Raw genomic sequence first — 24,323 nt, 5'->3', positions numbered from 1 at the left:
ATCATATCCATAGCAAATAGATAAGTCGAATTACTATCTGAATAGTCCTGTAGGAACAACCCTCCGTAAAGATTTTACATCACAACTCGCGCGTAGAGTCGTACAGTTTTCCCGGTATGTATCTGTAGTAGGTATAGCTTTCCCGGTATGTATCGAAAACGCTTCGTAGAGGTGTAACGACAACGTGTCATGACATATCCAACCAAAAAAATACATCAATTGTTACATACATATAACAGAAGCAATAAAATTGTTGTCTATATTAATTTTGCATCGAACAGTTAAAACCAAAAATACAAGTATTTTCTGAATCTACTTATTCAACATTTTAAGTTCAAAATAACTGTAAGTACCCCTTGTTTTTCTCTTTCAACATTTCTAACCGAAATACGAGTTATTATAGACTTCACTAATAGTGTAACCATTGTGGGGTGCAGCCCTTCTAATATAACCTACCCTGGATGCCTCTACAAACTTTCAAACACAACATACAGATCAAAAGATTTGGAGGTGCCCCTTGTTTTTCATATTTAGCATTTCTAACAAAAATATCAGTTCTAATGAACTTCTTTCCAACGGTCCCCTTTATAACCTCTAGAAACTTCAGTAGTTTGCTTTTCGTCGCAGCCTTAAGAAATAGAAGTTTAAAAATCCCCCGTTTTAGTAAAATAGCACAAATAGAAACGATAAAGTTTGATCTTGTCCATTCGTCTTTGCGTTTGTCCGAAAGTCAGCCGTCTGAGTCAATAACGGTTTTATGCTCATATTCATTCATGAGTTTCATGACCTTTAAAAAAGTACATATATCGCTATTTTCAAAGCGAAGTGGAGATGCGCCCTTTTACCGGTCGTTTTTTTATCTCGTATGAAAATACGAAACCCGCTATTATACTTAGGTACATGGTTCACGCCCTGTACCGAGTTTTTTTACTACGCAATTCAAATCCATCCGTATTATAAAGTCCTGTGTTATTTACTAATAGCCTACCGTTGAAGGGTCCCTTTATGATCTGCCCTAAACTTTACTAGTTCGGTTATTCGGCTAATATTGCCGGTGCTCGGTTTTAAATTATAAGAATCAGCGATTTGTTTTAAAGCATAATTAAATAGTGATAGCAGGGGGTCCCTTTGTTTGACATAATTATTGAAAGTCATAATGTAATGATAGTCATATTATCATTAGTCATAATTCTGAAACCGTTAACTTTTCAGGATTTTCCTCGGGTTATCCTATAGATAGGTTAGGTTAGGTTAGGTTTCTTTTATGGCAATCCTGAAAAGTTACGCGTTTCTGAGAAAAACTAAAGTATGACAATCATTACATTATGACTTTCAATAATTATGTCAAACAATAGAGACCCTATAGCAGGGGTTATCTGGTCCAGATTTTTTCGAGCGAGCTTTAACCATGGATTAGGCATTTTCCGACAATTGTGAAAAGAGGGATGGAAGTCATGGAAGTTTGTATAGGAAATCAATAAAAAGCAGATCGGATAACAAAATGAGCCCCCCAAATTACTAATTCCACGCAGACTAAGTCGCTTAAACCCCTTTAATCCCCAAAGATGTTTTAGCGTCACCACCATAAAGTATTTAATGTTTAATAGTAATAACTTAGAAACTGAATATTGTAGGTGATAACTGAATTTGACGACCGTTATGGCCTAGTGGGCCCTGCCTGTGAAGCCGATAGTACTGGGTTCCAATCCCGATAAGGGCATCTATTTGTGTGATAAACACAAATATTTGTTTCCGAGTCATGGGTGTTTACTATGTATTATCATAATTATAAGTATGTATTTGTCTATATATGGCCTGGAAATGGTCTCATCTCAGCATGTTGCTGGTGACTTCCAGCGCTGATCTTCCGATGAGACCATCAGGTGAGAAGAATCACGGAAGGTAACAGACAAGAAGAAAAGAGACATAAAATAACATACAAAGAACAAATAGTTAAATAAGAAAAAGGTACACAGCAAGAAATACAACATAACGATTAAATTAAAAATGATTTAAGGAAGTAACACAAATCAGTCGGGGATAGAGCGAAGTGGAAACGAAAGATTCGGAAAGCTGACCCCATCACCATGTGGGATATATAGCTTGGAAGAGCGAGAGATAAGTAAAAGTAGGTATTATAAAAGTCGTGTACCTATTACCTATACACCGTTTCTATTATCCGCCACCGCTTGTACTTTGCTGCCATCGTCTCAACTTTGAAACCTCTTGGATCGGAATCCGATAAGATAATTTGATGTAATGGGAAGGCGTATTAACCGCTTCCTCTTCAACTATTAATGCATATTATGGATATCTAATATACATACGGATACGTATATGGGATGGGTTACATACCGAATACGGATATTAAAGAATTTGATACGTACGCATAGGTAGTGGATATAATGTGTTGTTTAAATGTCCACAAACACTCACTAAACTCGAAAACACAACACAATACGAAAATATATTTAAAAAACTCATTGCAAAAATCTTACACAATGACGGATCATGGGTACTTGACAGACTGACGTACGTAATAATAAACAACAGAATTGTCTATTTTTTTTTTTCGACTTCAATTTCAAGAAGAAAGTTCCGTATTCGGTTGAGGTTGTTTTTTTTTAAGTGTATTATGTTCACCGATTATTTTCTTAATATACCTATAGACATACAAACTATAGTAACATGGCGAAATTTAGTTAGTTCTACTGGGCATTTTCCGCAAGTCGACATCCAATGTGCCTATTTTGCGTGAATACGAGGTAGGCCTATTCTAACCACCCCAGCTTGTCCATGAAACCTAGCAAGGTCTTCAGGTTGCTAACTGGCTCCTTCAGTGTGCACGGATTCCCTAGGTATTTGCTCCTGTGTACTTCTATCAGTCCAGAAGAATATGGCGAAACTTATTAATGATGCCAATATTATTATTTTCCCTCGACTATAAGGACCTCGGGCTTAAATCTTCATCTACCCAACCCCGCCTTGGCTATGTGAACGGTTTAGAACCCAAAATAATGACTAGTAATTAATTGGCAACCGAACTACCTATTCACAAACAGTCAATCCAATGAACCAAATGCTTTCATCAAAGCTTTCGACTACACGTCGCTACAAACAAAGCTAATGATGTCTACGCCCACCAACTTATCCAAGCCCTCAATCAATCAAAAATAGTCTTTAACACAATGTAATAAAGTCTTCAATAAGTGACGTATACTCACTGGTTTCTACACTCCAGGCCATGATTAATGATACACGTTTAATTCCAGTTATTGCCGCAGCGGCGCCACCCGCGCTGAAAGGGCTTTTGTAAACTATTTTCGGATTAATCTTGACTTACGCCATTTGTGTTGATTCGATGGGATTCTGCAACGTCATGTCGTTATAGTTAATTGCGTCAGTGATTCAATTATGTGTGTGAGGATAAATGGTTATAGTAGATACGTGTTACGAATTTCGTGGAGTCAATTTTCGAAGGAGGAGAGTCATGTCCATTTTTAAAGTTCTAATAGGCTCTAGGTTTAAGATAATCTAGTTTCTATTTAAACGTGATAATTACAATTTAAATGTAGATGCTATAATTTTTGGTCTACTTATCTAACTTTATTACTACTGTTAAAACGAGGTATGTACCAAGTATGTTTCTTTTTACAGTCTCGCAAACCCAATTTGACAGTAAATGAGGAGAAAAAAAATTATACTTATCCCTTTTTTTGGGTGCTAGTCTCTCTATGTCTGAAATGAGATAATCCCTGGCTAAACTATAATAGTAAGTTCATATATAATGTAAATTACAGTCTGGCAAAAAAGAGTTGAAATTAAAAAGTGGCAACACTGTAGTGTCGTCCCATTTTTCTTAGATTGATTTGAAAGGGACGACACTACAGTGTTGCCACTTTTTAATTTCTACTCTTTTTGCCAGATTGTATCACGTCACGTGAGCTTGAAATCGTATATTATTTCTAATTCTTCTACTACTTGCATAGCATAAAGTGACAAAGCGCTTCTTACTAATGGATCTCAAGTGAGCGTGTAAAACAAAATATATTTTTAACTTAACAAACATCCCTGAGAACTTTTTACTCAATGTCATTTCATTTCCTATTCCCATTTATTTATAGAAAACATAAAAATGCAAACTCTGATGCCGTGCCCGGTAACGACAAAAGAACAACATTTGATAAATCGACACGGTCACTAGGGGTCGAGCAATGTCTAACCACAAATATCGAATAATACCAGTACAATTACTCTCATATGGTTATTTCATAGTTTGATTCAGGTACCAATTATCTTCAGACTTCGTCCGCATAGAAGTTATTAAAAACTTTTAACTTAATGTTTTCTTCAATGAACCTCCAAAATAATACTTTTTTCACTCACATTTTTTTGTAATACTATATCACAGAACTTTTTTGTTATTAGGTATAAACCATTTTGTATAAGTACGTCTACTTAGATACTTCACCAACACCTCGTTTACACTTAGTAATTTTAAACTACAATTGCCAATTCAATCTAGCAAGAATTGTTTATCTTAATTCTCTGACGATTTTGTAACCGTTTACAATAAAATAGCTATTGTACCTGTCACTAACTAAACAAGGGTTAAAAAACGGCCGGTTATTTATTAACTGCGGCATTAGGCCGTTGTTGGCGTGAAACTAATGACAGGTAATGCATTTATTCGGAATGGTCATGTACATTACTCGTTCGGGATTTAATAAGCCAGTTATTACCAGCAGGTGTAGAATTTAAAGACCGCTGCAATAATATTTTTGCTGGTAAACTACGTTTTATTACGCAAGTTCTTTGTTAATCAACGTTATATACGTTTTTCAGCAGAGTTTACAGAGTTCCTAAATTAATAATTGCAGAAGTTCAATTAAAAAATGCGTATGTTTACTTTAAGTACTTAGTCAATCTTATAAATATAGATATAGGTAGTTAAATATTAATTTAGTACTCATCATCTTCCTCGCGTTGTCCCGGCATTTTTGCCACGGCTCCATGGGAGCCTGGGGTCCGCTTGGCAACTAATCCCAAGAATTGGCGTAGGCACTAGTTTTAACGAAAGCGACTGCCATCTGACCGTCCAACCCAGAGGGGAAACTAGGCCTTGTCGGGATTAGTCCGGTTTCCTCACGATGTTTTCCTTCACCGAAAAGCGACTGGTAAATATCAAATGATATTTCGTACATAAGTTCCGCAAAACTCATTGGTACGAGCCGGGGTTTGAACCCGCGACCTCCGGATTGCAAGTCGCACGCTCTTACCGCTAGGCCATCAGCGCTCTAAATATTAATTTAGTACTAACACTATATAAAAATAAATGATTTCAATAAAGAAATAGATATAAAATAAAACTATGAAAACGGATTATATCGCGTATATTGAATTTATATTACATCCCGACGTTTCATAGTTCGTTCGTTTTCAAAGTTTTATTTTATGTGTAACTATTGCGGTAACCGAAGACAATATTAAAGAAATGGATATTTAAGTTCTTGATCGTTGCAAAAATATATATAAAATCTCCAATGCCGTACCTTTTAAATGAATTGCTCCGTCCCGTCATGTCTGTAGTTTCAAGGATAACGCAAATATTTGGACACATTTCAACAAATTGTGACTTTTAATTCATTTTCTTTTTTTTGTTTAAACAGACTTAACTACTTAAACTCTTTCCTTGCTGTTACATTACTTATTTACCCTTATTATAGACTTACATTACCTAATTTATACTTTTAACATAATGTACTCACTGCGAGTGAAATTCCTTTTATAATTCCCATTCATTAAACCTTAACATGACTCCTCACCAAATTCCTTTCACCTTCAAACAGAAATTTATTTATATAACGTATAAATAAATTTAAATGCAGACAATTGTTACGTATTAAAAGCGGAGCTGCAAAGGTTATTTACGACGATCTACAGCTTTATACCCTTCAAAGTACTTTTCGATTTCAAGTTATTTTCTGTCATTGATGGAAAAGCAATTACAGTACGGAGATTCAGTTTAATTAGCTGCTACAGCTGCGGTCACGAATTCCAAATATAAATTAAATTTTATAAATTCACTGCAACGGTGAAATTCCTGCGTTAATTTAAATTTTGATCAAACAGTTCGCGGTCTCTATTTTTGTCCGCAATTGTAATTACATGTTTGTCTATGGTTGCTAACTTACTTTTAAATTTTAACTAACCTTTCTGATAGAAATGTTCTTGCAAAATGACAGGGTCAAACCAGAAATAATCATTACTCGTTACTCTTTCAAAACAAAAATCATTTATTTTTCCATTAGTAACCTTGATAATAATATTACAGTAGTGCGAATTTAAGTAAATATTTACTGTGTTATGTTGTCTACTATTTCGGTAAATACATCAAAGGTTCTTATTTACCTATTGCTCTTCGCGAACTCTTTCTTTTAAAATCAAAAACAACCTTCAAAATGCCTGCGGAATTAAAATAAAGGAAAGGGCGCCCAAATTGACAAAACCATTGTTTATATCCGTTAAATAGGCAAGGGGTCTGTTTACTATATCCTCAAAAACAAACCATTTAGAAACCAAACACAGATCTGGAATAAAAATCCAAATTAGCAGCGGCATTCAAGCCTTCCCCTTGTATCAACCGCATGTTGTTTCAGACAGACGGGCGCGCAAACAGACAAACAGACTCTTTGTGTCTCACCCTAATGAAAGGCATATACAATAAATAAGTCAAACGCGACCGTATCTCGACGCACGAAAGACTAAATTAGTCAATTAAACCGCAGCATTAAATTGGCAATTTTATCGTGTCACACCAGAGACCTTCAACTATGAATGGAAAACTCATTCCTAATGGGTAACTGAAACCTATTCTAATTTTACAATTCGTTATTGTTTTTGATCTTGTTATGATTTATGATACTATCTTGACACGGCTCGCAGTCATTGAGATATTATTACTATAGAAAAGTCATACCAAACGATGAAATTGTCGCAATCGCAACCTGTACCACGTGAAGAAAACGTAAGCGCCGTAAAATTCATGGTGCTCACGCGTTTAGGTCGCGAGACTCACGCTCCGCTTCTATGGTTTGTTGTCAAAACAACATCAACTCATGGTGCAAAATACTGGTTCTGTGTGCCGGTTACGTAGTAATAATAGTTCAATGAATGACACGTTATCGTCTGTTCGCGCCGGTACCAATCAGCGTATATCAAGCGATTGTTAAAGTCATATCAAAACACGATCAAAACTTTAACAAATTGTTTACTCAGAATCAGCCTTATTGTTGGTCGATTGGAACGCGGGAGTTCAAATAAAACTGGTTTGTTTATTTTAGTAACTGTGGGCGGCTTAATTAAGAGTGCGAATGATGGGAGTTTGGGGGTGTTTTTTAAATGATAATGGGTCGGCGAGTGAAGCCGTGACGCCTAAATATGAAGCTTCATTTGCGGGCCATGTCGCTTAAATTGGTTTCCGGGAGTTAACTAACGGGAGGACGCGAGGTTGATTAGATTTGTTTGGAATATATTTTGAATATTCTCTAAATAGTTTTCATTAGCTACATTCTACGCATAAGCGTACTTCGATCCTATTTATAACATTAATTATTATAAAATATCTTATTATTTCTAACAACTGTTCGCCTTATTCAATGCAACGAAACGAAATATGTAAGATTTACAAATTATGTGATCGAGGAGTTGTAGTATACCGAAGTTGCTTTAGGTTTGCAAATGATTACCTTTTTTTAAAATTTGCAGTTCAAACTAAGTTTTGAAATTGGAGCGGCAAGAGCTTAGCATGGCTGTATTTCAGACATCAACAATATACCAAATTTGATTAAAGTGCCTAAGTTATAACTACCAAGCAAGTAAAACAGTCTTGCAAAATTCGCTGTAAAACTTCCAAAATTTCCAGTTCAAACTGGGCCTTATGGTCGGCAAGAGCTTTAGCATGGCTTCCTTTCAGGCTTCAGCGGCGCACTACCAGAGCCAGCTGTCTGCGCTGACGGCGGAGAACGAGCGCCTGCGCACGCAGCTAGCGGCGGGCGGGGGGGAGCATGAGCGGCGGCTCGACGACGTCGCGCAGCAGGTGGTGCGAGCATTACTGTCACAAAAGGTACTGCAACATGTATAGTGCGCTTTAGAACTGGTGGGTGGTGGGCTTCAGCGGCGCACTACCAGAGCCAGCAGAGCTGTCGGCGCTGACGGCAGAGCACGAACGACGGCGGTGGGGAGCATGAGCGGCGGCTCCACGACGTCACGCAGCAGCTAGTGCGAGCATTGCTGTCACAAAAAGTATTTAATAATTATCACCAACAACTCTATACTACTAAAGACAGACGTCTACGATGTACTAGGCCTTTCTCATTCAACTGTTGCCAGCAGAATGAATGGCAGTGTAAAACAAAGCAGTGAACAAGAAGGAATGGTCGAAAGGAACGGTGATACAGCAACGTTGAGTTGGGGCATAAAGTGTTAGGTTTTAAAAAAGATACAAGATGCTCAACGGCGTTTTAGAAAGTCGTTTATCAAAACAAATAATGTGTACTTTAGGACAATCCAGGAGTCTACAAACTACAACAAATACCTAGGTCTCCTACAGCAACAGATTTGTTTAATAAAGATCAGTTAAAGCTTGCTTTACCCGCTATATTGCATGAAAATCCTACCGCACGTCGTTTACCGAAAACAAATCCTTAAAATTAATTCGCTAAAAACAAACCCGCCTAATGGCACCCAAATATTTTACACAATTCGACCCAATTTCTGTATCTCTTAATCCAGTAAAAGCATTAAGATGCATCCCAGAAATTGTTTTCTCATAATTATAGTCGACCTGTTTCGCCGTCGCGGATTATGCGGCTACATTCGCACATAAATCGCCCGAAATGGGACATCCCGGTTTTAGCTGCTACCGTAATAATTTCCAAAGCTTGGCCCGCAGTAATCTGGACGTAATCTGGCCGATAATACGAGTGTTTGCGTTTAAATCCAGTTTGCGAATGTCCGCCATGTTGTTTTAGTTTTGGCGCGAACTTCTCAAAGATGGCGCCGGGTGCACGGAACGGCTGCGTTCATTTGATTGTTTTTTGAAAGTTTAACAGGTGTTCTCTGTGGGTACTTTTAACTTTTGTGAAGTAACTTTTACATTGAGATTGAGCGAGTACTAATGGTACTCGCTTTACGTTGCTTTTCTTTTTACTCCCTTTGACTAAATTTATCTAAATAACACTTTAACCCACCCCTATAACAAATGCCTTATAATTTACCTGTTTATATAATTGATACACTTTTTTTAATTGCCTTTCTAATTTCACTCACAATTTCCTACCTGTAATCAACATCTTCGTGTTAATTTCCACCTAATTTAGCTGAGAGACATGCTTTCATCTCGACCCTCTAATTATTACTTAAGATAATTCCTTAAGACGTTCCACACATGGCGCCCTAACATCTGCATATCAAGTCCATTATATTATCAATAAACTCAGGGGATGATCAATCAAATCATAAGGTGGGTGACGTTAATTATATTCTTGAGATAGAATACGAGTCAAATGGCGGTATAATGTTGTGATGAGAGGCATTGCAATATTTAGTTATTAATCATTGTCTTTGCTTATCGAAATTTCACAGGTGGGGCTCGTTTAACCACTAGGTTCACTAAGTGTTAACTTAGTTCTCCTTTATCTCCAAAATAAAATAAAAAAATAAAAATCATTTAATTCAGAAAACATAGGTTCCATAATATGGTTAGTAACTCTTTACTTGAGAACTATGTTAGAATATTATTAAAAGGAAAGGAAAACTAAACTAAAATTAAAATCGATCCAAAACTACTGGGTCTAAAATTTTGAAAAAAATACACAAAAAAGTTCTTTACCTAAGATCACAGGAAAACCTATTTGAAATGTGCAGACAAGCGTGAGTCAGACTTAATTACTTAGTTTTTGATCCGACCCTACGGGTTTTAAAACTCACGTTTCACATAAAAAAATACTTTGTTAAAAATTGTGTAATGTACGGAACCCTTGGAACGCGAGTCCGACTCGCACTTGGCCGGTTTTTTTTGTGTAGGTTAAATATATATTTTATAGTCAAGAGTAACAGAAACGTTTACATTTAGAAACAGTGAGAACAGGAGATTTAGCCGTTTTAATCATTAAAAAAATCCCGTTTAAAAAAAATATCGGTTTTTAATTTGTTTTCTCTTTTATGCTCATAAGTATACACGTGTTTTGAGGTGTTTACTTTAAAAGACGTGAATGCATGTTATTTAATATGGCTGACGTTTTGAAATTCCTGCTAATGACGCGAAGCCGTCCAAATTCGGAGTCTTCCGTAATTATAATTATCTCCCGCGTTTGGCTGCTCCAAAAATATTATATTTCAACCATCTTAATTAAACTCATACGCCTTTAATTAACGTTTAAACTAATTTAACAAAGTTTGGAAATCTCTAAACAAACTCTAAGGGGCCATGTTTTCAAAATTTAAGTTGGCAACACTGAAAGCAATGTCTTGTTGCCATCTCGCTATCTGCATCTCCCCTCCCCTTCTAATTACCGCTTGTCAATTACTTCTACTTGAATTTAATTTAAGTAATGAAGCGTAATTAAAATATACGCGTTTATTTTGAAGATGTCTGACGATCCCAGAGTGGGGTCGAAACGATCTCGTAATTGATATCGTTCAGTGCAAAATTCTGATTAAGGCTTTATATAAATTCACGAAATAGCCTCTTTACTTGGCAAACATTATTCTTATTGAAAATTTTGAGCGTTTGGTTTCTGCGCTGATGGGTCAATTATATATGGTTTAATGATCTAAAGGGAATAAATTTATTTATTTATTGATTTATTATTTATATTAATGGCTGTATTATACCCACTTAATGGTGACGTACTCGTAGCTTAAGAACTGCCAGACAGAAACAATCATTTCTTAGTCCATTTACTATTTTAATATACAGATTAATTGATGCGTAAAGAAAAAACGTATTTAACCGATTTTCAAGACCGAAGTGATCCCATAAGAGCTCCGTGTACTAATTTTTGTACGGTGCACTAAAAAATATAGGTATTTATTTATTTGAATTGATACTTTGTGCGCCACGTCGTAGCTACTCAAACCTCACCTCAAACTTAGATTTCAACCAAAATTTACCATTTGCTATTGTAGGAAATACATCGTAAGGAAACTTGCATATAGCTGCTAAGGAGTTCTAAGATGTTTGTGAAGGCGCCAATACCCAATGAGTTATCGCGAGGTCTACCTAAGCCCTCTTGTATTTTGAGAGAAATTCGTGCTTGTCTGTGGTGGTAACTTAAGCCCAAAGCTTACTATAAGTAGAATGAACTGTAATTGACACTGACCAAACATTTCCTTAATTTCCAGAGCGTACGCGAAGAGCTGGGATGCGCACGAGCACGCGTCCGAGAGCTGGAAGCTCAGAACCGAGCGCTGAGCGCGCTGTTAGTCCGTCAGCTACGCCCCGTCCCGCGGCCCTCGCCCGCCACTCCGCACACCCCGCTCACGCCAGCCAGGGACCTGCAAGGTGAGAGCGATATAACAGAACCGGACGCTGAGCGCGCTTCTAGTCCGCCAGCTACGCCCCGTCCCGCGGCCCTCGCTTGTCACTCCGCTTACACCCGCCAGGGACCTGCAATGTGAAAACGAGAACTAAGATGCGCTTAATGCACTGGTAGAGCCTAGCTAGGGCCAAACACTTGACTGACACCAAGTCGGACCTCTCGCTCCTTTCGGTGAAACGAAGCGAGTATGAGCTGTTTCCTGAAGATCATAAACTCTTTTAGGCATTTGAAACTGTATACAGATTCATCGGAGACCAAGGTTTCACCAATAAACTTTTTAAACCTCAATCTTCTCCAAATTCCAGTGCATCTCGTGGACGTCGGCTCCTGCGGCTCCCTTATCTCGTTCCGTGACTCCCCGCCGCCCCCTCCGCCCCCTCCGCCCGGCCCCGCGCCCGCGCTCTGCCACGACGACAAGCGACGGCACCAGATACTTGCGGACATCTGGACTGAGCTCAAGGTAAACTGAACTGATGAACAAATGGGTAATAAACCCGTAGTATACATGTAGAACAACGAAAAGAAGACGCAGTACGGACTTGGGTATTTTGGCCAGGTGAATTGATAGTCTGATGAAGTTGCATCAGGTTCCCCGCAGCTGGATCGGCAGAAAAGGAACCATGATTAGTACTTGAGACGGTAGGTACCTACTTTTTGGCTGGTAAATTTACAGCACACAGCGACTAGATATTTTAGAATTAAATAGCTCATCTAATCGGAAATGCTTCATAAACCTTTACACATCATTCTTATCAACATTTATGACTAATCTTCTTTGTGTTTACAGGGCTTGGAGGTGACCCCTGCTAACCTGGCCCGAGCATTGTCTGCTGTGGACCCGACGCTCTGGGCGGCGCCACCCCGACCAGCCACGTTAAGCCTCAACATGCCACAAGCCTGTTCAGATCCTGTTAAAGGTAAACCAGTATGAGCCAAACTAATAGTAGTTACTAAGTAACTAATAGTACTTATAGAAGTAGAACTTCTAAAAGAACCTTAAACTGGGCATTTACATGGCATTTGTAAATATTTCAGATGGAGCAGGAGATAAGGTGACAGAAGAAGAAAATTGTGAGACTGGCGAAGCAGGTGCAGAGTCTCCAGAAAGCGGCGCCAAAGATGAGGGCTACTCCACAATGTCCAGCGATGTTCAAGCCGACGCGTCAAGGCAAAGTGACCATGCGGCGGACAGAGCCCTACCCGACCTTAACGAAGCGTCTGATGAAACAGATAATCAAACAATAGTATCCATAAACCCCAGAGAATCTCGCCGGCACGCCAGGCTACTAGGAACCGATGCGGATTATATCTATTTTCCATTCGGTGTAGCGTTCGCTGGAGTCCGAGGTAGCTACCCTCCCTCACGACCAGTTTTGCCCTTTCAACACGTTGTGAGAAGTTTCTCCGATAGTCATCTCTGTCTGAAATTACTCGCTGGAACAACATGCCCGACGAGTTGTCTAGACAGCCCAACGCCTAGTTCAGGCATGTTAGTTTTAGATCTAAACCCAGGCCCAGAGAGACCACTAAGGCGACCAGCAATTGTATCCACAACGAGTTCTGAAAGAGTCTCGTGGGGAAGTACGGCAGATGAGCGAGCAGATGGCTCGCAATACGATGCTGACTATGTTCAACATTGGCTCGAGTTAGACGATGCCAGGTCAGCCTTACAACAGCGACATCGAGATATAGCCGAGCTTGAGTACGACAGAGCGGAATTAGAAGATTGGAGCTTATCACTATCATGTGAGGATCTCAGAGACAGACAATCTCCATTCGCTGAAATAACTACACCTGGGCAAATTTCGCTATCGACCCTACCGAGTATAAGAGAAGATGACGCTTTAGAACTCGAGGAAGACGTAGGAGATTGTCTATGGAACGACTGTGGTTTCGCGACAATCGAAATTGACGAGTGTAGAATAGGAGAAGACTTAGAGACATCTGAAAAGCGATGGGAATGTTCCAGAACTCATTCACCTGGTGGCTCGTGGTCAAGTACATCAGACGCTCCAGACAAACGATCAAGCACAGCGCTGAGTGAGGATGGCGACTGTGCAAACGTAGGGCTTGATTTCACCCGGGACTTTTATAGGCTAGTTAAATATGAGAGCACAAAGAGCTTAGCATCAAATTCTTCAAGAGGTTTACCGACAGCTGACGGCAATACCCATTTACGGTTTCACGATGTTCAAGCGATGGCATTGCAAGATCGAGAACAGGCGCTTCAAAATGTACTTAATTTTATCGCAGAACAGCAAAAGTATTGCCGTGATAGAGAGGAATCTGATTCAGTGTCTTCAAGACCCGTATCTGAAATAAGAGAACTGCCACCTCCATACGCGGCTGCCGATTTCGATGATGAGTCAATAGGACCGCGAAGTGAAGTTTCAGAAGACCGTCCCCGACCAGACTCTTTTAGCAGCTTCTCAGAGAACGACTCCTGTGACGTCCTTCCCGAGAGGCCGAGAATCCAATTTTGTGATACCGTATCCGAGCCAAGGTCTACTGCACGTTTCATCGAACGTGAAGGTCCTTACGTAGAATCAGAGGATTACTACGACGAATTTACACGAACGGATAACGATGAAAATGAATTAGATGAGCATCACCTTTTAAAAGTACAACGGAAGAACGAAATCAATAGGACGAATGACCTAAGTAAAATTACAGATTTAGACATGTCTGAAAAGTTCGAGGAGGGGTCATGTGATATCGATTCTAGTCGACCGGAGGATTTCAAAGAGACTGCTGTAAAAATATTGTTGAAGCAAGGCTTGAGCGAGTTGCCAGAACTAGATACGTGTCTTATAAAATCATCGAGCTTCCCCTTCGCCAACGGCGAGACCGAAGTGTCTTTAGTCGAAGAAGTGCTGAGCGCTTGTAGGCGGAGTACGGGAGCTTTGGTTACCGTTCCCGAAGAGGAGGAGAATTCATCTCCCGAAACGGGCTCGCCTCAAATGACGGAATCGAATACGACGAGCACTTCCACTGCCGAAACTGTGATAGTAAGTAATAAGGAGAGGGAGAGGCCTAAAGAGAAGAGTCGTATACCGATGTTGCTGGGCGGGAAGAGGCCGCCCGCGTCGCCGCGGCGGTCGAAGATCCCCGTGGTGGAGAAGAAAGGCGTGGCGGCAGCGCCGGAGCCGATCATCGTCAAACAGGAGCACACGCTCAGTTTCCATGAAGCTGCCACTTCTAAGGACGTCATTGAAGAACTAAACAGGTTAGTCCCATTATTATAAACTGCATTGCATTTAAAAACAAAAATCACTTATAGGGGTTTGTTATTATGGTGATTATTAAGAGTAGGATTAGAGAAAAAGTTCTTCTACATTTGTATGTTGGTTTTAAGATTGCGTGAACGTCTCAATGATGACGTACTTGATATTTATTTTCAGAATGATCCGTCAGAGCGAGGGCGCCTCAGAAGTGATGAATGAAGACCGAGGGCAGGCGCAGAAAGATGGCGCTCAGTGGGCGCCGACTGGCTGGGTTCATGTTGAGAAGGACATCGACTTCAGCGACCCTAAGGTAAAACCACGACCACGACCTGATTGAACAGGTCAGGCCAAATTGCTGCAAAGAGGCCAGCATCTAAAGTTAAGATAGTCAAGCGCCAATGAAATTGCCTCTAATGATATTTCTGTCGATGCATCTCGAAATTGCTGAAGGTCACTCAAATGGTCACATTATGGGATTTATGAGCGAGCGGAATAAATGTAATTCAGTGTACACAATTTTAGACGACGACACTATTCATTTCCAACCATCTGATACCGCCAGGTTATAAAGTAATACTGTTAATAACAGTATAAGTAAGTATTGTAATAGGGCTGAAGTCCTCAGGATCAGAGCGAAGGCAGAACAGGGAACTTTAGCAGAATTAAATGAAAAGAATCCGATGATAAATTGTTGATTGACGGTGATAATTTGTGACGTAGGCAAATATTATTGTTAAAATTTATTGAATAGTCAATAGTCATCCTATAATGCGTATTTTATCTTTATTATCATAACGACTGATAACAATTGTAATATCTTTATAATTAAGTCAACGATCATATAAATAAAATGAATGTTTCTACAATAAATGATAAAATACATTCATTCAATATCTGCGTACGCTAACGCTTGTCGGTTTACTTTTTCTTGAAAAAGTTTATACATCACCTGTTAACAATGTGAGTAACTAGAATTATCTTATAATGTTTATTAAAAAATTGCATTATTTCACATTTTCTCCCAATTCCCAAACCAGTTTGTCTAGCCGGTCCCAGTTTAGATGTATCCAAACTTATTCAACAATAATTCGCGGCTTCAGCTTCGAGCATTCACTTTCAGAGCTTACACGGGCTCTACTTTCTCCGCTCTTAAATATCAGTATCAGTGTTCTGTACTCCAGGCGCGCGCCAACCTGCTGGACGTGATGCTGGCGTCCAGCGACTCGTCGCCGTCCTCGTGCGGCTCCTCCCCCGCCGAGCCGCCGCCGCCCGTGTATTCGCGGCTGCACCGCCTGCACCGTTCCCGGAGGCAGAAGACCGGTAAACACTTACACACTCTCGCCAACCTGCTGGACGTGATGCTGGCGCCCAGCGACTCGTCGCCGTCCTCGTGTGGCTCCTCCCCCGCCGAGCCGTCGCCGCCGCCCGTGTACTCACGGCTGCACCGCCTGCACCGTTCCCTGAGGAAGAAGACCGGTAAACACTCACACTCTCGCCAACCTGCTGGAGGTGATGCTAGCGTCCAGCGACTCGTCGCCTTCCTCGTGCGGCTCCTCCCCCGACGAGCTGCCACCGCCCGTGTACTCGCGGCTGCACTGCCTGCACCGCTCCCGGAGGCAGAAGGCCGGTAAACACTTACACTCTCTCGTCAACCTGCTGGACGTGATCAGATGCTGGCGTCCAGCGTCTCGTCGCCGTCCTCGTGCGGCTCTTCCCCCGTCGAGCCGCGGCCGCCCGTGTACTCGCGGCTGCACCGCCTGCACCGCTCCCGGAGGCAGAAGACCGGTAAATACTTACACACTCTTTTAAGGCAGGGGTCTCCAAATTAACACAAGAAACTTGTAATCTATCAAAGTAATTACTCAATTGAAAAAAGCGGCTGAAAAATAAAGGAGCGATGGAACATTTCAATTTACAACTTTAATTTCTGGCGTGAAGTCGGTTAAGGCGGAAAACCAGAAGGCGAAAAATCTCCTTATATGATCCTGTTTTTCTAAGAGGCGTTGATATTCGTAGACGTGGAAAAAATATATGTAGTTCTTGACTTTATTATCTTTAATATCATAGCTTCCGATACACGAATTATGACACTTCGCTCGATACAATTAATTCCAAAAGTAACCTCTAACTCGGACTTTTAATCCAACTTTACTCGGTTATTTATTATGTGATACTATAAATAAAAAAAGAAGAAAAAACAATCTTTACTTAAATAATAATTTCATAGCTTTCGAATTTCGATATTCTAGGGTAACGTTTTTAAAATAAATAAAAATCGACAAAATTCGATCAAAATTGACACTTGGCGCGTTCATTCTTGCGAAATGTGACAGAGACAGCGGCAAACCGACGGAACGGCCTTAAAACTGAGATATATTACACATATATGTTTATTGCCAACAGTTTCTTACGCCTCCAAAGTATTCCTTGGACTCGTAAAAACGATACATTTAGAGCCCAAACAGTAATGGATTTTCTAGTAGCTCCCGAAGAGTCTAACTGCAATGAAATTTCTTAATTTTAGAGATGCATGAGATTTCGTGAGTTTTCATGCCATGTTTCTCACGCTTACGCACGTTTATCATAAAGCACTATTTATTAGAGGTAATCAATAGACCTCAAACATTTTGGAGACCCTTGCACTACTTTTAATTGCTAAGATCGAATTAGTTTACCAATGAAACCGGGAAGTTATTATAACGAAGAAATGTTAATATTGTAAGCCTGAATCATGGCAATGAATACTTCTTAATTTCACAGATATAATTACCTTTGCGTGTAATGAGTTTTAAACATTTTAACCAACTTTGTGGTGACACGGAGAAGATCAACACACTTCATTGTTATCATTCAAGCTTTCGCAGTATTTGTTCATTTTAGATCCGGGTCACATTTTGTAAGAATTCTGTTAGGCTTCTCATAGACGAAAATTCATATAAAAAGTCAAATTGTAGTCCCATAATGGCGCAAAAAAGTGATCGTCTATAGGGAGTCTTAAATATTTATAAAGTATTAGTGGGTATCATTAATGTGGCTGATTGTAATTCTTTTGGTATGTTTGTACTTTCAACTTTGTTTTTTTTATTATTTAGTTTTCTGGCACTGATAAACATGTATTAAACACTCATGGGATAAGGGTTTCATTTTCAATCTTGATTATGTTTGACGGTGCTGACTTTTAATTTAAGTTCATTGTCATTTTAGTTTGTCAATGCTTTATTATAACATTTATTATTAAGCGTGAATTTTTGAAACAAACAGTAATTATCTGGATAATTACTATAATTTAACACGCGTTATTTCTTCTAAATAAATGCATTTTCAATCGATTCATTGCGTATAGAATTTTGTACTTCGTTCCAAATAAATAAGCGCGCGATACGAATTATTACTAGGTATTGCATATAATTTTGACTCCGGAATCGAAGCGTAAAATATGTATGTATATGCAATTACACTGTAAAAAAATTCATTACCTAGTCAAATGAAACTATTTTTTTATTAAAATGGAGCCTTGCTTCTGTATTCAAATGAATGACGTAATTGAAGGTACAGCCAATCTTTCAAAAATTCGCGTGCCAATATTGTTGTCATGTGTTGTCATGTAGCGACGTCATCTGTCAGTGACAGGTGGCGTCGTGTGTGTCATGTCCTTGTCACGTCCAGCCACGTCACGTTTCCGCTCTCACTCACGCACCTCACTCTGTCGCCTCATCTCGAGTAGACGTCATACGAGATGCCGTACGGCTTTGCAAATAAAATCCACAGAAAGATGTCATATCTTATGTTGAAATTAAGGTAATCGTGCGCTGAGAATGCAGGAAATGCATATCGTTGATCACTATTCGGACTGTTCACACAGACGGCGAATAGTATTTCTTAGGCCTGATACACTTGTAAGTTTTACTTACGTAAGTAGGGACACAGCTATACTACAGAATGAGATATGAATACCGTTATCTCATTCTAACAAGTATCTTTGTCCCTATTTACGTAAGTAATACATACAAGTGTATCTCAGGCCTTAGAAAAAAACCTGCTCGCGAAGCAAATACTCGCTCGTTCTACTCGCTTCTCACTGGTCACCGCCGATCGGACTATTTTCATTTGTTACCACTGTTTTTAACTTTCAGTTAATATTATAATCTCTTATTTATTCTGACTCTAGATTACTGATATTTTCTGTTCATAAAATTTGCAAAGCAGTAGGCCGATCATTAAATGATCTACTTGAGAGTAAATCGTGTTTTATGAACCGAGAAACTTTCAGGTAGATAAGTTTCATATTATTACATCAGGGAAAGCTACTAGATACTGTTTTTTTGACTTGGATGTGGTCTAAGAAACAGATGAGGGGGCTACTGACGATTAACTGTTGTTTTTTTTTATAGATTTTTACGAATAAAAAATTAATGACTGATTATTATTACTATTAGGGCCACTTACGCGTTCTAGGGTTAGCCAACTAAACTGACTCAGAGTTAACCGGTAAACTGGAGTTATACAGTACAATTTAACCCTGTTTGAAATGTTAACTCCGAGTTAGTTGGCTAACCCGCAATTAATGGCTCTAACATACTTAATCAGTATTTTATCCGACCAGATCCTGCAAAAAGGGAAACATTTAAGCTGGGTGCGTAATCAACATGCCAATCGTTTACGCTCCGTAGCGAACGAAACGCAACTGTCACTGTCGCACTAAAGAGTGATAGAGGCACAAAGCGTTTCGTTGTCGTAGCGCAAGCGATTGTCGCCAGGTCTGTCATATATCCGGAGTTTGGAAGTATCAGTATCCCCCTCAACAGTAGTAGGCGCTAGGCTAGGCTAGACAACGCGTGAGAGACGGGAGCTTGCCTGGCTGCGGAGTGCGGGCTCACCCTCACCCGTGACCCGTCCGCGTCCCGTCTCCGTAGAGTCGCCGTAAGCGTTGCGCGTGTTGCAGCGGCCGCGCTGCGCAGCCGCGGGCTGGGCGTGCTGCGCTGGCCGCGCGCGCGCCGCCCCTCCATCCTGGGCCGCGACGGCTTCTTCGTGCGCTTCGGCGAGCCCGAGCGCGCCGCCGTCGCCACCTTCGACTTCCTCGAGGACGAGGAGACCAAAGACTGTACCTATTAGCAATAACGCGTCCTAAAAACTATATTTTTCTATGTGATACGGTGACTTAAGTGTATGTCCGCTTCCGCGTTTGTGCGAGCCAAATTGTTTTTCTAGTGTAGCGTTGTTGATTGCTGCACGCGTCCGTGTGGCTGCGGCTTCTTAGACGTTTTACGTATTTGTAAATCCATCTTGATTTTGCCCCGTTGATACTGTCTCTGTATCTTGAAAATTACTGAAATGAATTACTCTGGCAAAATCAGAATGGATATAAAACACTTACCTACTTTTAGGTGTAGTAATTTCACTCTTGTAACGTTAACTCGAAACTACGACGAAGCACCTAGTCTTTGAAATCTTCCTCGTTTTTACTAGTAAGGTAGAAAATGGGCCGAGTTGTATGAAGACGTGTTTGATGTACAAATTGGTAAAACTTTTACTTCTGTTAATTCGTATAACAAAATCGTACCGCATTGAATGAAATTCACAATCCTGTTTTGCGTAATTATTGTGTTAGATTGTTTTATCTGCGTGTAAACGCTTGCAACACAGTTTGTACGAGCGATAATAGCTTTTATTACAATAGCAATACGAACGGTTGATTACTCCCAGCGATGTCTTGCTTACGCTTCGAACGACTTAGGTAAGAAGACGAAATAATTACTTACTAAGAAAATGGAAAGCTGCGGCCTCGAAGTAATGTGATATTTTTGTATATACTGTAAGTCCCACTTATTTTCGTATACATTTAAATGGATTCATTTATAACCGAACGGAGCGTTTTCAGCTGTTGGTTCTAGGGTGAAAATAAAATGTGTTTTCGTGTAGTGTCGTGCGTGGCGGTAGTTGCACGATATAGGCTTGAAGTTGTACTAATACACTAAGAGATGGCGCTATTGTCAATTGCAACTTTTTTTAAACTAATTAAACGTTGTATCGTCCAACTATCGCCACGTAAATTAACTATTAGGTACTTATGTAAATACTGACGATGATTAATTCGCGTAATAGTAACTACACCTATTAATTATAAAGAATAGTCATCTATATTATAGTGTAACTTTTTAACCTTACAAAATCCGTTAAAATCGAAGGGTACTAAAGTATGTTAAGTGTACATAATATTACTTGTCATTGATGCTATTTATTGATTTGTATCATTTGCGGGTCTTCGATCGTTTGTGGTATACATAGGTACATATCATGAATTTCTCGTTTATATATTTATATTGGCGTGATTATGGCGATTCTTGACTTGGGAACTGTAAAGGCCACAATTTGGGTTGCTATAGCAAACGACTCCCTCTGCAACATGAATCTCAAAAGGGTTTACTAAAAAATGTTAAGCCAATAAAGCGCCATATGCCGAACGTTTGATAGCGGCGCTGGGAAATAATTTCCGGGATAAAAGTGATAAATTGATAACAATTTGTTTAACTGATGGTAAGGTATGCTTCCCACTTTGCAATGTGCACACTCAACCAGAAAACAATACGGTATTAACAGTTATATATTATACATACTTATATACTGCAACTACCAAATTGTTTATAAAACTCACTAAGTAACAAATGTATTATGGGAGCAATTTTCCTTTTACCCGCAAAATCTAAATGTTTTTTATCAGTTCATTGACAACCGTTTTAAAATACTCGTACCTTATGCTTTCCGGTTGATTTGCACATCATTGGATCAAGTCAAGGTACGTCTGTTATGTTTACTTGCTCGTAATTGTTTATATCTATATATTTTGATTGCTTATGGTTGTAAACCTTTGCCTATTATGGTTATTAAATTGCATATGTCCAAAATCGCGTCTAAATTAAAATGAATTCACCCTACCGCTAATTTGTATAGTTTTGCAAAGTGGATCTAAATCCAACAAGCATGTTTTTTAGTGGATTCTTAGGACGAAAGTCTTGATTTATGTCATTTGGATCCTTTTATCTAACTAAACTGTCCGTTTATATCCCAGCCTATCTTACGTGTGAACAAACAAGATGTCGATAGAAATAGAAGTTATTTTTTGTTTGAACTCGCAGAAATTGCAGAGAAACAGCGTAACTAGCAATAACAGTCAATAATATTTAAGTTGCTATACTAATATCTCGTCACACTTTCATTACAGATAATATGTAGCAATATAAATATACAAAATAAAATTCATTAGGCGCGTGTGATACCGCTACCGAAGCTTGTAAATAAAAGACGGGTCATTTTAGTATAGAACTATTCTAAATGTAGATGTCCTATGAAATGGAATCTTGCCTAATACTAATCCAAGACCTTTATTACACTTTGCTTTGATCTCATTGGTTGCAATATTGCTGACTGGTTGATTGAAGCACCTAAAGTTCACTTAGGCAAAGTGGAATAGAGGCTCAATAGGATTATTTTTTCCGATTACCTCCTAGTTTATTAGCATAACAAACATTTTCACGAAAGCCACTCGTTAAGCACACACAGTTTCAGTTAAGGGACTTTGCTATAAAGTTTCAAAACGAATTTACTACTTTCGTTGCTATACCTTCAATTTACAATTTGACATTTCACTTCACATAGGTGAATATTTTTTGTAACTTCGTTTGTATACTTTTGAACCAGATTCCCTGGTTAAATTACCCCAGCCTTGTTTAATGGTTAATATGGAAGACAATAAAGGAAGATTTATACCTATTATTAATTATTAATAAATATAAACGAAGCGAAACGATCGATATCTAAAATATTAACTTATTAGTATAGGTTACCTACATTATTGATACGATGTATTTGGTATTCTGTAAATCCGAATTGGACAGGAATCGTCTGTATATACATTTGGGTACATAATTAATGTCATTACCGGGTCTAACACGATTAAATTTCATTATTTTACCTTTTTCCGACGAAACAAACATTAAAGAAACGGAAACAGAAACGGGTAGATAAATTTATTTGTCTACCCCGAACATTTATATAAACTAATGTCGGGTAGTGTAGTGTTGTTTACCAATATCTCAATTGACATTTTGCTGGGACGTTAGTCTTCCATGACCACAGCTTAGCTGAACCGTCGGAAAAAAGGGAAAATGATGAAATTTAATCACGTTAGACCCGTTAATAACATTCATTATGTGTACAAAACGCGAGAGTTTAAAGTGTTATGTACATTTGGGTATTTACTAATTAATAGTTATTACGATTATACAATTGAGAAGTTTTTGTAGAGAACCGAACTATTAAAAATATCAGTTTAATTTCATATTATCGTCCTCGTCCATGTTGGGTGTGGTAACCCTGTGTTTGATTTATCAATACATACCTAAAAATAGTAATGTTAGTAAAGTTTGATAACATCTATGCAATTTACCTCCGGAAATTAAGTATGTAACTACAATTGTTTGCGTTAAAATTACGGAAAATAATGTAAACCTGGTGGTTATTTTTTGTCTCGACTGAAAATAATGTTGAAACATGTCATAACAATTCTTATTCCTTGTATTGAAATATTTAAGTGAAACGGATCCAACCTACAAAATAATGATAATTTAAAATTGTTTAAAAAAAAGGTTAAATATAAATTGATATTGTTTACGAATAATTTGATCCTTTTCGCTAAATTATTTATATCGCGATTATTCAGATGTACCTACTTACTTTCCTATTTCTTTCATTCCTATCCATAGTTGTTAATTGTCATGTAAAATACATAGTTGAAACGAATTGGCATATTTATTTCATAATAAAATCGTATTATAACCATTGTATTCATTATAAATAATCGTAGGATCCAAGAGGTACTGTGATTGGTAACTACCACTTAATTTTGGAGCACAATTCGAAATAATTGAAAATTTAATATAAATTATTCCTTGGTATTCGGTGCATTTGTTCGTACATTCTAACCTAAGAAATAGAATACTTGAGATAGGTAGGTACTTTGAACAGTACAAAAAGTGTAGAATAACTGTATAATTTAACTATAACAGATGGGTAATAAACGATTCCGTTCCCAATTGATATTTTGTTTGATTTACACCTATTTAATAAAATATTTTTTTCAATTCACATTTCCTATAAAGTTTAATCTTTACATAAGTCACAATAAGAAGTCGCTGAAATTATCTGTATTAGGCCAATCAAATTAGATCCATAAAAAGCGTTTTGAAGAATTAATTCCCAGCAAGTTGGAAATCGTTCCAATGGCACTTATCTTAGCAAGGTTTAGTGAATCAGATACTGGTGAAAAGGCGTTATCGGATTTTGAACATGATCATCATAAGGCCTTTAACATCTTGACAGATGATTTATGCAGCATCTGTATGCGAGGAACAACGTCTCTCGTGGCTGTCTAAGCGAATGCGGGACCGGCATTTGCGACAGCATTCGTGGCAGCTGAAGTAGGGAAGGGAGCCATGTCGGC

At 38.7% G+C, this 24,323-nt stretch overlaps 1 protein-coding gene across 5 annotated transcripts in view; it reads left to right on the top strand.

Moving 5' to 3' along the window:
* LOC134742211 (uncharacterized) overlaps positions 1-23,920 on the top strand; it is a 547,188-nt gene extending 523,268 nt beyond the window's left edge. For 3 of the 5 annotated variants that reach the window (XM_063675216.1, XM_063675215.1, XM_063675219.1), the window contains 8 exons: positions 7,976-8,125; positions 11,407-11,566; positions 11,909-12,063; positions 12,391-12,520; positions 12,639-14,829; positions 15,005-15,137; positions 16,009-16,147; positions 19,770-23,920. In XM_063675216.1, coding sequence (XP_063531286.1) covers positions 7,976-8,125; positions 11,407-11,566; positions 11,909-12,063; positions 12,391-12,520; positions 12,639-14,829; positions 15,005-15,137; positions 16,009-16,147; positions 19,770-19,939 — 3,228 coding nt within the window. In that variant the 3' untranslated portion in view covers positions 19,940-23,920. Of the gene's footprint in view, positions 1-7,975; positions 8,126-11,406; positions 11,567-11,908; positions 12,064-12,390; positions 12,521-12,638; positions 14,830-15,004; positions 15,138-16,008; positions 16,148-19,740 lie in introns of all 5 variants that reach the window. The other 2 variants (XM_063675218.1, XM_063675217.1) reach the window with 2 other exon arrangements.
* Positions 23,921-24,323: the final 403 nt, after the last annotated feature.

The sequence above is a fragment of the Cydia strobilella genome, chromosome 6, assembly GCF_947568885.1.
Source record: "Cydia strobilella chromosome 6, ilCydStro3.1, whole genome shotgun sequence".
Taxonomy (NCBI): Eukaryota; Metazoa; Arthropoda; class Insecta; order Lepidoptera; family Tortricidae; genus Cydia; species Cydia strobilella.
The sequence above is the reverse complement of the archived record's forward strand: the minus strand, read 5'-3'. Positions and strand labels throughout refer to the sequence as shown.